Here is a 14,244-nt window from a genome sequence, read left to right on the forward strand (position 1 = left end):
TCCTATCCGTAGTTCACAGTGTAGCAGCATGAGGTGCCAACAATTTTATCTGAAAGGCTATTTTGCTCTAAGCAATTCTGGGTTTTTTGGGTGTGAGGTGAAGGTGGGCGTACTTAAAATTATATTAAGAGTCCAAAACTATAATTCAAAACTTTCAAGTGAAAAATTAAAAGAAAACAGAACTTCAAACTAAACCAGTACAATTACATTTTGTTTCAAAATACTTTCACAAAATAAGACATCTGATTTTTAAATTCCCTGCTTACCATTACATGTTAAAAATCATGGTTTCAATGAAACCACGTTTCTGAGGGGGATTTTCCATGTGGGAGGCGAGTCAGGCCCCACAGGCTAGGTATGACCTTGTGCTGCATTCTGCTCCGCGTGCTACTGTGCACGTACAGCCTCTCCACCCCTGGTGTGTGCATTCCACCTTTCTGAGAAGGTAAACAGCCCACGTTGAGGTTCCAGGTTTCCCTGACAAAACCAAAATTGCTTATGTTTACAACAGCACCTTAACAAAACAAGTCTGTGCTATGAGCAGTGCTATATTTTGTAAGTGCTCATTTTGGCTATCTAGTGATCCCCATTGCCTTTCAAATCTGAAGGGAATTCTGCTCTACAAGTCATTTGAGTCTGACCTTGCTCACACAGATGTTGCTTCCTAAACTGCTGTAGCCTGTGCAGACAAAATCAGGCAAACAATGTAGTTAATAAGATGAGCAGCGATGTACAATTATGTTTGCCCAATTTGGCAGTGTCTCTACTCTTGTGCAATAGCGCTTCATGGATCCAAAACTTCCCAGTCTGTGCATCTTAGGACCAAAACCAAACCAGCTCCACCGCCTTAGAAGTGCTGTTGTTTGTTCTGACATAGAACAGACATGTGGGGTCTGTAACACAGCACCCTGCAGAGGTGCCTGTGTTCAGTAAGGATAAGGCAGAAAATGAGTAAGTTTTGGAGGCAGTAGACACACACCTCTACCTACTAAAATACAACACTGGTGCACTGGCACCCTTGCTGTGTCCATAATGCAAATGTCCAAGTGCAGTAACATGCTGTGTCATGCACAGAAATTTGCTTTCTCACAGTTGACTAGAGGTTACATTATTTGAGTGTTATTTGCCTTTTAACCATGAAAAGCTTATATTGCCACGTATGATACATTTGATGCATGCAAGCATCTTCCTGTGGGCATCATAAAGGGCAATCTCCACTGAGATTTCTGCCACTTGAACTGAAGGTGAACCCCAGACTCACAGGGAGGAAAAGTTTTTACAAATCCTGCCAGAGACAAAGACCACACACAGAAAAGAGACAGAACCCTGGACCACAACTTACAAGCCCTCAGGCTTTTGCTTCTTTAGCAAAGAAAAGGCACAAGTAACAGCCCATGCAGCTTCTTTAAATTTCTGTTCTAGAGGGCGGCACCCACACCAGACCAGATCTAACGTGCCTTTGCAGTCTGCAAAGGGCTTAGGAGTACCACTATGGATGAAAGAGATCAATAAAACATATTGTAAATTATACTGTTCCATGACTGCCACAGACTTCATAGCTCTTGTCAGCCCTTTCCCTGGCCTGGAAACCAAAGAGAACACCGTAAGATGGCTCTGGCAAAGTATTCATAGAATTATTTTCCCCCATTCTAGGATAATATCATAGCCTGCTTTCTCACAGAGCCTTTCCTCTAAGAAATACAAGGACCCATCAAAGTCTCATCCACCAAAATCCTTGGGAAGGAGAATAAACTGTTCTGATATATAAAATGGAAAACACAAAGGGAGTGACTCCATACAGCTTATTAGTGAGCTAACAGCAAAGCTGGAAAGGGAACCCAGATTTCCTCCTACTTTGCATCTCTTGCCAATTATGCTACACAAGAGCTTTGCTCAGAGGAAAGAAGCACCAGGCTACAAGACTGACTTTTTTAGATCAGCAGCCTGTGATAACAGCACCCAATTCACAGCTTCAGAAAAATTCAGGGAAAGGTTCCCAGGGACTTCATTTAAGACTTGATTTGAATCAGGTTTGAAGAGATGAGGAAAAAACTGTACTACATTGATTCTTGGGAACATCCTCTGAGGAGGCAGATTAGAAGGAACACTGACCTCTCCCTCATCTTTTGAGAGTAGCTGTCCACAAGAAAGAAAGTCTTCGTATTTGGCAAAGGGGATGACAGGCTCTGGCAGCTCTCGAAGGTAAAGCTTCAGGAGGGACGCCACAGTGTGAACATCTGTGTTGCTGCAATAGAGAAGAGGGAAGGAAATTTAGAAACCCACACTACCTCAAAGCTTGATGCCTTTCATTGGGGATGCATAAAGGTCCCTCTTAGGGACAGGGACAAAGTAGGCACACGGAAGGAAGCTCTTCTGCCAGTCATTGGTAGTAGGCAGGAAGGTCTGCTGGGAACAAGGGAAATGTGCATTCTGTCAAGATAGAAATGCACCTCAGGTAACACAGGCAGTGGAAGGGATATGCCCATGATACTGCTTAAGGTAGTGTGACACTGTGGTTCCTCTACCAGTGTGGACCAGGAATGTGAGGAATAGTCCAGGCAAGTGCACAGTGATCACACAGCACTGACAACAGAGCTCTGCATCCCTATTCTGTGAAACAACCTCTGAGCCTCTCACTGATCCTTCCTGATACTCTCCCCAGCCAGCATACAGGTATAGCTGATGGGCTGGGCTCCCACATGCCCTGGTCAATCATTCAGAAAAAATGGAAGAAGTATTTCCTCCAGGTCCTCCATTGCCCTTTGGTATGGCTGCCTGGGCCTGTGGTATCTGGAATTTCCTAGCCCATCTGTTATAATAGGATATCAGCTTTTATTTTCCCTCCCAATCCAGGAACTTCTTTCTCCTATTCTTCTTCCTTTGCTTTAAAGTTAGGGTTGAGGTGTCAGATCCCATGATGAAGATGAACCCTTTCCATCTACCCAGCTTCTAGTGTACGGTGATAAATTCAATCCAATTCCAATCCCTCATTCCAATTTTCCTGTGGTACAATGTTGTTCATCATTGCAGATGATCTCCTCAAAGGCTGAAAGTCTAAACAGATTCTGCCACCAGCTCCTCCCTACCCACCATTGCCCTGACAGCTTTTAAAGAATTCTGAGAAAAATGTATCAGTTTGGGCAAGAGAGCTTCAAATCTTCTGTTCTCTCCAAAAGCTGAGTCTCTTCTATTTAGTATGTTTCTTTTTTGGAGCACACGTCTAAAACCAAACTAGAAAAACTACAACAGGAAGCTGCCAGCAGACACCACTTACTCCTAATCCTGCTAATGCTATTCCTATTAAACAGCTTCATCACATTTGAGAATATCACAGTTTCACACAGTGGTTTTCTTCAGTTGACTATAGTGTTTTACAAAGGAGATTAGTATTCTCATCCCTTTCTTTATTTTTTTTTCCCTTTAGTGTGGAGTTTTAGGCATGGGTGGTGGATCTGGCTATCCCTGAGAAGCAGAGCCCAGAACAGATCTTCAGGGCCACTGGCTGCAGTAAACATTTCATCCATGATGCCATATGAAATACAGCCAGACTTTCAGAGCCATGAAAGTGCAACAGGAACAGACTGCTCTAAGTACTTCCAAAACAGTAACACCTGGCCTTTCATAAGAACGTTGGAAATGAAAGCCTATTAAAAATAAGTATTATAATTAATTGCCAGTCATCACAAAGGTTTGATCCACCACGGGCCAAGCAGGCTATAAGCACCTGGGATATCACTGTAGTTACAAAAGACGTTTAAAAGAGCTGACTGCAGCTGAGCAATAAGAAAGGATATTCCTTTCACTGCACCTGATTTGGAAAGAAGAATAAGGATTTCACACTTCTGCTGCCAAGCTATTCCAGGCCATGCAGAGATAAGTTATAGCTACACACAGAGAAAATTATGGTTGCTAGGAGGAGGAGCATTTCATTTAGCCAGAGTGGAACTGCCTCTCCCTCAGCACTGTCTGTGACTACAGATTGTGTGTATACATGGAGACATGGTGGAAAGAGCAAAAGACAGTAACTGGGACACCCTCAACTTTCCACTACTCAGGCTTGCCTCCTTTGATTCTGCAGTAACCTTTAGTTACTGCATTGCACACCGACTGCCCAAAAGGCAGGTCCTTAGTGTCTCTCTTAAAGGGGAGACTCAGCACTGATCTATTTAGCCAGTCCAAATGCCTGTGGAAATAAAGGTGCTTCCTGCACCTGAGGTGTAAGGTACTGAAAGAAGTTGCCTAGAGGAGCTATGGATGCCCCATCCCCGGAGGCTGAATGAAAGCAAGGCTGAATGGGCTTTGAGCAACTGGATCTAGCGGAAGGTATCACTGCCCATGGCAGGGGGCCGGAAGGAGGTGAACTTTAGGATCCCTTCCAATTCAAACCATTGTACAACTGTATTTTGCTTTAAAAATGCTGGGTGGAGACTGGGTTTATCTACATAACAATGAAGCTAGATAAGGCTAAAGTAAGATATGAAAGTGAAACTTCCACTCCTAATTCATTCCTTCCATAGATACTCCTGTTTCAGAGTGTAAGCGCTGAATTAAGATAATTCTGATTCTGAACTAGAACACCCAGACATTCAGTTAAAAATACATAACCTTTGTTTAACAAAAGATTAACTGAGACAATTTGATGATTTCAAACTTATTTTTTCATGAAAATATTTCTAAATATTTGACACTTCCATTTAGGGAGCAAATAATGTTTGTGGTTAGGAATCAAAGAAGGGAGGTTGGGTGGTCTGGGAAGCTGAGGGAAGGGAAGAATTAGAAGAATGTTCCAAATAAACTCTGAGGATATACTTCCCAAGATGAGACCAAACACAGTTTCTGCCCACGCAGGAGACAGTGCTAGCTCCTCCTGCAGTGGTAGCAGTGTATTGGCAATGTTGAGACTGGCTGCAGGTCCAGGGGAAGCTATCCCCCAAGGTTACTGTGTTGGTAAAACACCAGGAGAACCGTGGCTAGTGAGTTCCAGCAAGAAATGGCACTGGGCCTCCAAGACAAGGTCCCAGATCTGATCTCATTTATTGAGCTGTGGTAAGAGATTAGGCCAGATCTACACAATGCCCTTGGATCCAAATATCCCTGAAGTTCAAGGCCTCTGTTAGGGTTGAGCCTTATTTCACAAAGGGCTGTTAAGCTTTGCACAGTGCTGACCTTCACTCCAGGCAGGATGTATGTATGACAGAGTGGATGAAATGTTAGTTACAGGGTAAGGACAGCATTTGGCTGGAAGGGCCTTGACAGCATCCACCTTTCTGATCATCTGACTGGCTGAGGGCCAGTGTAGAGACAGCACAGCTGAGTGCTGCCCCTTCCCTTGCTGCCCTCGGATGGAGCGCTCAGAGGCAGGGCTGACACTCCCTGCCATGGGAACGGATATTAAGCTGAGCGTCTACAAAACAGCTGCTGGCATAATGGCCAGGTGAAACATGTTATATGGTGGTGACTATTCTGAAACCTGATGACAAAGGAAGAGTCAAGATATTGCTCCAGGCAGATCTGCTGGGAGAATGCAACATCTAAAAGCAGCACATCACCTAGTTCACCTCTGTCACAGCCATTTCTGTGGTGGGATCCCACCAACTGCTCAGCTTGCTGCACCCAAATCTAGCAATGCTTTTCATTCAGTGTGTGCCTAAGCTGAAACACTGAAGGAGCTCCACACAGACCAATGAGCTCTGCTCCAACTCTGAGCTTAATAAAGGCCTCCACACCCAGCACCATTTGGGAGAAAGCTCCATCAATGTTTTCAACAGAGAGAATGATGGTGTGGAAAGAACGTGTAAAGCTAGGATTGTCTCTGCATGGACATTTCTGACAGATTTGACATGTCACACACACACACACCAGTCTGAATTTGGTGATGTCAACTCACCTGTCAAAAAGGGGTTTCTCTCCGCAATCAAAAGAATCCTGTAGGTCCTTGACAAGGTTGGCTTGCCCAGGCATCCGAAAGAGCCCCTCCTCTGTAAGACCTCGCTCCCGAATAAAATCCACACACTGTTCCACCAGCAGCGGGGCCAAGCGCTGGCCATACTTCCGCTCGTACTGTACGGTGTCCTCCAAGCGCTGTCCAAAGATCCCTGACAGCAGAGAGCAAGAGAGACATCTGGGTGTCAGCTTAAACTCTTCCTGAGCTGGTGCTTGGGGCACACAAGGAGGGAAGCTTTCACATGGAGGGGGCAGCCTTTGTGAAGGTCCAGTTTCTAACAGACTCTGAAGAATAAAGCTATTTTAAAAAACAAAGAATTACATGATGAATATTTTTTTCTGCTTAACAATGCTTCAGACTATCCTCTGCCCCAAGCTGGTTTATATCTCATACACAAGAAAGATGGGCTTAAGGTTCTGTTTATGGTTATCCACGGCTGTGCTGGATTTAGGTTGAGTAATTATATTTTCATTGCATCTTCCATCCCAAGAAGACCAAAACAAAGGTTACATTGACTTTATGGGACACATTTCCTTCCTTCATGTGCCCCCTGCTTAGGCTGTCACACAGCTGTCCTCCACTAGTTTGCAGCTGGCCAGCCCAACAGGCAGCAATCCTGCTATGAGGGGACTGCTAACACAGCAGAATACAGCTGTCAACATTAAAACTGGATACTGTGGCAATCTTCCACCATACCAGGAGACACTTTCTATTTCTTTTCCTTTAATTACACTTCTAAAATTAAAATTAAAAAGAAATAAAAAACAGTAAAATACACGCAAAAACCATTGCCCTTCCTACTAAAAAATGTGTGCTGTACTTCTTGCATCTTGAAAATATCAGAAGCACCATATTCTGTAAAGCCAGACTGGCCTAGGTTAATTCTTAAGTCAGATCTGCTGTATACATTAAGTATGAAGCACTGTCTGTTTCTTGGTGGAGTATGGAGCTCCGGGCCAACACCAGCTGCTGAATGTCACTACTGGCATCAGATCTTTCAGCAATGCAGAAGGGGCTCAGGCTGTAAGAGCCAGAGGTCTTAGTTCAATCCCTACCACTAGGAGACTGCTCCATCTGAAAGGACTGCCACTGAGCTGAATCTGAAACTATAATTCTAGCACCCTACAAGGTTTGCTGGAGTAGGGGAGGATAGTATCCAAGTTAATCATGTTTTGGCAATAAAAATTCAGTAAGTGAGGGAATCCCAGAATCTACTCCCAGAATTTCAGATGACACCAGACCAGGAAGGAAATTCTATTTAAGGGATTTCTCAGAGCTACAAGAAGTTTTCTATAGATAGCAAGCATCTTTAGATTATTCATTCAGCACTCAGTTAAACCTGCAGGTGTGGGGGAAAAAAAAAAAAAAAAAAAAACAGGGCAGCGTGCAATACTGGAGTCACACTGTTTCACACCCAACAGTCAGAAGCAGTGTTTAATACTTGCACATATGTGCTAATACCAGGCCAGGGAATTTCTGAAGGCTCTACTTGCCTTCCCCTACTAGTGACCATGTCTTCCCTTTTTTTTTTTTTTTTTTTTTTTTTTTCAGTGCCACATTCATGAGAGGCTGATAACTCCTTAGGAAATTCCCTAACCACCAATCACTGTTTTTCATGGGAGACACGATGTCAAACCATACCTGCTTACTATATTCAGTCCAACCCTACTGACTCCTCAGTGAAACAAACCTCTCATTACCAGTTTCAACTCACTGAATGGAAGCTGCAAGAAGAATCCTGAAGTTCAACTTCCTTTCCCAGCCTGTTTATTATACATCAGAAGACAGAAACTCTCCTTACACCACAGCCTACACAACTGCATTACAGTATCAAAGCCGGAGGGCCATGGAAAATCTCAAAGGAAATTCCCTCATCCTGGCAGGAGGGCATGCCCTGGAGCATAGGAGTAACTTATCTTTATCACTGTATATAGTGGGTTTATTGCAGAGTAAAGGTTTTACTAGTTCTTATTTCTAATCTCTTTGAATTTTCACTGAGTTGGGTGTCTCTGAAGTCAGTTTCTAGGATATGGAATCTCTTTCTTCTTTAGCACAGATTGCTTTATAATCCCATAATGTAGCCCCTCATGTCATGATGAGGCATATCTATTTCCTTTAAATGACACATGTTGTCCACTTTTCTAGGTGCAAGACATAAATTCAGGGAGGTCAGGATGCGGCACGTGTCAGGGTAATAGCAGCCCTCTGTTCTCAAATCCCTACTTGCTGACTGTTTCCTAATGGGTCTGTTTAGGGAAAACTCTGGGAATGAGGTAAATGCTCTGCATTCCCCAGGCATAAAACACATTTACAATGCTCTTCTGTAAGCTCGTGTTCTGATGTTCTACACTTAGATCAAGGACAAAGGCAGTGTCAGACACACACATAAGCAAGCACACACACAACAACTGTATGCATAATCTCCGCTGAAGAGAATCTACTTTTCCCCAGCCTTGCCTGGTCTGTGCTCAGCAACATCTCCAATCCATTTCATGTAACATCAATCCTTGCCTTCACAGTTAACTCGGATCTCAACAGCAGTAGCTTTCTGTGGGTGCAGTCTACCTGCGAGTGACTTCTGGAAACAAATGGACTACAGTCAAACAGAGGCCACCCACACAGAGATTTAGGAATGTGATATTAAGGTATCAGAGATAGAAGGGTGATCTCCTTTGAGACTCAGATGGAGCAGCAGATGGACCCTCCACAAACACAGTGTCACCATTACTGCGGGTGTCTCCTGCACAGCCATGTGCTGGGCACCCCATCTTTCCTCCTCACAGATGGAGATCAGTAACATTTTTCTCCTTGATGAAAACAATTTTTGGAAGAAATAAAGGCACTGGAATATTCTTATACTGCAATATTCTTCACCTCCCTCAACACCATTTCAAATAAGTAATAAGAAAAACCAGGCACAAAACCAAACATGACTGAGGAAGATAATCTGCCTGTCACAGGATGAATGAGAGGAGCTGGGACAAGCCTGTGTTTCTTCTTGTGGGACAGTGTCTGCTGAAGGGCTGTGCTGGTGAGATCACACAGTCTGCACAGGTCATTTTTTGGTAGGAAGAGGACTCGAGCCACTGCCAGGGTGAAAGTCTTCTCGCAGCCCAGCTCTGTCAGCTGCCTCCCACCCTGGCTTGGCAGCCCCACTCTGACCCAACTCCAGTTCAGATCTATGCCTTTCTCTCTCCCTTGAACTTGCACCCTAATTTTCCAGGGAGGCATTAGAGGGGATCAGCAAACATTGCTCAGACAAATTATCTCACCCAAGCTAAGCCTGTTGCTAACTGCAACTGTCCCTTTGTTACATTTTTCAGTTGCGCTGCAGCTCCATGCTTTTTCTTTCTCTCTTACTTTTTTTTTGCTGAGCCATAGACAAGGGCCACCACAGATGCTGCTCAGAAGAAAGACTGCACCCAGGCCAAGTCTTTTGGCAGTAATAGCATTATGGTTGGTGTCAAGAGGGAAAAAGCACAGTGTTACAGTTAGTGGGACTGGAAAATTTGCCTTGGAGAAATTGTTCATCTGTGCAGTGGCTGCAGAACTTGTCCATGGCTTAGTAAAGAAAAAGTAGGGTTAAGATTCATAGAAAGAGCAAGTAAAGAACTATTTATGGAGTGGGCCTGCAAAGGGACTGTTGAAGAGAAATTTGAGATGCTGACAGTTCCAGACTTGCAGAAATCTTTCATCTGAGCATCTGCTGAGGAACCTTGAAGTTCAGGAGAATTATCACTTGGACCCTCTCAGTCACACTGGCAACAGACTCAGCAGATGTGCCTACTTCAGTCTCCCAGTGCCACACAGGGCAAACTGAAGGCCTGGTGTCCTGTGGCTCTGTATCATTTGTCTCATTTCTCTCAAGTCTCAGCGCTTATAAAAGCGATGCAGTAAAACATCCCCGAAACTCCCAGTATATGACAACATCCCCGGTTTGGACAGGGACTGCCCTGCCTTGCAAGGAAAATCAAAGTGGAGCCAGTCACACACAGCCTCATCCACCAGCTCCTCAAGGCACAGGCCTGTTTTTAATCACTGGGCCCTGCAGCTCAGACTGAACTTGGCAGCGCTTCACTCCATTTGATGATCCCACTGGAAGACATTAAAGTCTTTTTTCCTCATTTTAAAGAAGGGAAGCCAGTGCCATCCAGTCACACTCCAGACAGAGTTAAGCTGGAAATAAAGCCAAAAGTTTACTAGCAACCTAAGGGTTAACTTTCCTTGTCATACCCTTATCTGTAGCTAGGCCCTTTTGTTTGGTTTCAAAGCAGAAAAAAAAACCCCACTCCAGCATGCCTGGAACCACATCCTTAATCTCAGAAAGATTCAAGAGATACTAAAAAAAATGAGCTAGCAGAGCTACAGAATTTCTTTCCTCTACTCCAACAAGCTGCCTCTGTTCTTTAAAGATTTAGGTGACTCTTTGTGGAAAAAGCAAGCCAGGAATGATGTACTCACTAAGGCACAGACAGGCTCTCTGTCCTGGCCTGAACAGCTCACCCACCAGCTCCAGGCATACAAAGCCTATACATTCAGCTATGCTGTCCAGACATGCAGTGGGCAGGAAAATATATGCTCTCTGCTACATTTTTCTTCATCAGAGGCTCTGATTTCAACCAAAATAAACTAAAGGCAGAGATAAAGTCAGTTTTTGAGAGGATTTTCTTCGTACTGAGGACTAAAGACTCCACATTTGCTTAAAGTGTGAGAAGTCCAGGCACACCTACGTCAGCTGTATGCACAGCTTATCCCACACATGTTAAAAGATGTGTGGGAAGATAATCAGGCTTACACCTGGATGCTGCTCTACAACAGCACATACACCCGCGCACGCACGCGGTGCCTCACAGACAGGCAGCTCATGGATATAAAGGTTGTGTACGTGCTCACCTGCACAGGTAGGTGCCTGCTTTTACCTTCCCACTTTCATGCTTAAGTTCCCATTTATCTGTCCCTCTCACACATGAAAGCACTGAGAAAAAAAAATCACGGGCAGACATTCAGAAATGCATATGCTTCCACAGCACAAAACACACACAAATTTTTAATTTGTTTTCCCTCCCCTAGCCCACCCAAGCACATGCTACGTGAATTACTGCAGCAGCAATAGAAAAAGGAGTTTCATGGTAGGAGCCATATGCAGCTAAAAAAAAAATAGATAGTCCTAAACAACCTAGCCAGCAAAAGAATGCAAGAATTGGGGGGGGGGTGGGGGGAAAGGAAGCAAAAGACAATTACAAATCAAGAAAAAATGACAAAATTACTTGCCCAGGGTCACAGAAACGAGTCTGTGGTACAATTTGGTGTTCTCTGACCCCGTTCCCAGAACGAGCAGTGTCCATACACTAGAAGCCGATTGCTCTTATCCACATACATCCATTTAAATATTCTGTGTACATGCAAAGAGAAACACCTCTCCCCAGAGCTATCTCCACATGCTAGCTTGGAATCCAGTTGTATTTTTGTCCATAGACTGTGTCCTTCCCACTCCTTCCCCCTTTGCAAAGTCAGCTCCTATTTTAGATTCTTAGCCTCTGTCTAGGGCTACACTTAAATATCTGTTTTTCCTCTATCAAAAGAAAACCATAACAAATCTCAACCCTGGAAAACCATCTCATACCTCTTGTTCTTGTGCAGCACTCCGCTACATGACAGGCGCTGAGCTTCAAGCAGAAACCAGGCAGTGTCAGACAGCAGGAGCGGCAGAGAAAGAAAGTCCTGACTTCAGGCATCAGACACATTCTGAGTCCCAGCACTGGCAGCTTTCCATTCACCCAGCGCTACAGAGCACAGAGCAGCCGATCTGCCCTGGGAGATAATCTCGGCAGCACATCTGGTCTTAGCTCCACAACTCGGCATTAATTATGACTTGTGCAGAAAGCATTTGAAATATCCAATGAGATGCAGAGCTCCCCGGCTCGCTCCGCGCAGGGAAGGGGAGAGGAGAAAGACAGGCAGGTAGGGTCTTGCCCACCCTCCCAGCAGCCGCCAATGTAAACAGCAGCTAAGTATGGGTCACAAGTTTTAACAAAGGCATCCCCCATCGGCTCTGTAATATATTCATGCTCTAATTGCTTGTCAGATCTATTCTAGATAGCTGGAAAAGCTGAGCAACAGTTGCTGTCTGCATGCCACACTTTGGATCCTTCCTGATACAGGCAATATTACTGTGCTGCAGGCAACCTGGTGCCCTGCTCTGGCCTCCCATCTGCTTTCAAAGCAGCAGAAGCAGAAATCTAGTTTTGGAGGGGAACATTTCCCCACAGTAGCCTATGCTCTGAGAGTACCTCCACAGCTCTGAGACATGTTGAAAAGTCAAAGAAAGCTTAGGAAAAGTTACACTCCTTGACCTGTGCAGGTTTTTTGGTGCTTACTGTCTCTGCTTTAGCTATTCCCGGAGAAACTGCCTGAATTAATAGCTGAATAACTGGTAGAGGAAGGCACTGCAACTCCTTACATGTGAACCAATACCCAGGCACTTTACTTGCAGGAAAACATTGACCCCCCCTCAGCTCTCAGGGTAAGAAGCATGTCATTAACAAAAACGCTTACCATGCAATGCCCTGTGCAGTTACAGAGGCCAGGCCTCCATCCCATTCACAAAATGCACTCATGTGACTGCAGATGTACAGCAGTTACCATGAAAAACCCTTGCATCAGGCTTCTGACTAATTTTATCACTATTAGCTAAGTTTTCTTCCTCCACTGGAAAAAAAACAAAAAAAAACAACCCTGTCCACAGCTGCTCATCTGCTTCAGCTGCTTAAATGTCTTTGGTCACTATATAGAGCACATTCACCTGAACTTAGTGACCCACCCCTTGCTTAGCTACACTGTGGGCCAGCTTGAACACAGGTCTAAGAAGATACTGATGCAGCAGACAAGCTATGAGATTCTAGTCAGTGAGACAGTATTGTCCCACAACAGACTTCTCTATATTCTCTGTTTTGACCAAAAGCTCCTGAGAGAAAGAATGCCTCTCACCATAAGTAAAGGCAGCGCTGGGATCAAAAGCTTCAGTTCTTGAACCTGGTACAATTTTTAGAGCTTTCATGAGCAGGGCCAGAAGCTGGGCCTTTGATGATCCTTTCCAAATTAAAATATTCTATGACTGGCAAGATAGTAAGATATTCCTCAGCTATTTAAGGAATACCCAAAGTAGGTACTGCACCCATGGTACTGCACAGCTAAGACACCAGAAGCCCAGTCAATACACTAGACAGTATTTAAACCACAGTAAAGATTACTTAGAAAGTGATGGAAATCCTTAAACCAAAGGTACTAATGAAGTCTGAGTATTCTTCACCCTTTTATTATCCTCTCTTCCCTCGTGGTGAACACAGCAGGCTGCAGGTTAGGGAGAACCTGCCCACAATGCTACCTGGTGAGCAAGACAAATCTGTTTTTAACTGGCTGAGACACCACCAGAATTTCTGGCATTACTGGAATAATACCTCAGATTGTGTCATATCTGCTAATAACATCATGGAGCCTAGGACTCAGTGTTTGGGATGGGAGCACAGGAGATAGCAAATGCAGAATTTTATTCTTCCATTCACTTCTCCATTTCTGTTTTCCATCTCTCAAAACGCACAAATAAGGAGATTCAGAAAGTCATGCTGTTTAACATGGATATTGTTATACCCCAAGTATAATTAACTTGTGAAATTCACAGGCTCTCTGTGTCCAAGGACATAGCACAACTCAAAGCATGATCAGAATTCAGCAGAACTCACAATGCTATGAAATGATGAAGCTGATGCAAACTCTTCTCCAAAGAGCAAACACAGCTCTCTGGTGAGAGAAAAAAGCTGGAGCACAAGCTCTCTCACATAAGCATCAGAACTAAAGCAGAAAATGGCAGCTGCTCAGTGCTGTTCTCTGCACAAGGGAACTCTGCAGCTCTAGGTGTCCTGTGACAGCAACACTGTGCTACACACTCCACAAGTAGCACTTGTCTTCTTAGATGAAACTCTTAATCCTTTTAAAAATATGGGGTTAAAACTTGTGACTTATATATAGCGATTTTTATTCCAGTCTCATCATATCCTGTAGTCTATATATATATTTATATATATATATAATTTTTCTTCTGTGTTTTGAATTTGCACGTCACACTTGGATCCTGCTTTCTCTGTTAATCACATTTGTCAAAAATGAAATCCAAGGTTCACACATAATTACTGGATTGCAGGGTCTGCGGACTCCAGAAGTGTACTTGATACTGCAGGAACAGCAATATAATCCAAATAATTTGCCACACTGCAAATATGAAATATCATCAAAGTTTTCACCTG

The 14,244-nt window shown here is 44.0% G+C and overlaps 1 protein-coding gene across 8 annotated transcripts in view; it reads right to left on the reverse strand.

Annotated features, from left to right (window-relative positions):
* The window catches only part of ARHGAP22 (Rho GTPase activating protein 22), a 134,695-nt gene that overhangs the window by 19,328 nt on the left and 101,123 nt on the right, over positions 1 to 14,244 (reverse strand). For all 8 annotated transcript variants that reach the window (XM_040070889.2, XM_040070886.2, XM_040070885.2 and 5 more), the window contains 2 exons: positions 5,888 to 6,095; positions 2,113 to 2,245 (listed from right to left, as the gene is read on the reverse strand). In XM_040070889.2, the coding sequence (XP_039926823.1) occupies positions 2,113 to 2,245; positions 5,888 to 6,095 (341 nt within the window). The remainder of the gene's footprint in view (positions 1 to 2,112; positions 2,246 to 5,887; positions 6,096 to 14,244) is intronic.

Source organism: Hirundo rustica, chromosome 8 (assembly GCF_015227805.2).
Source record: "Hirundo rustica isolate bHirRus1 chromosome 8, bHirRus1.pri.v3, whole genome shotgun sequence".
In the NCBI taxonomy this organism is placed as follows: domain Eukaryota; kingdom Metazoa; phylum Chordata; class Aves; order Passeriformes; family Hirundinidae; genus Hirundo; species Hirundo rustica.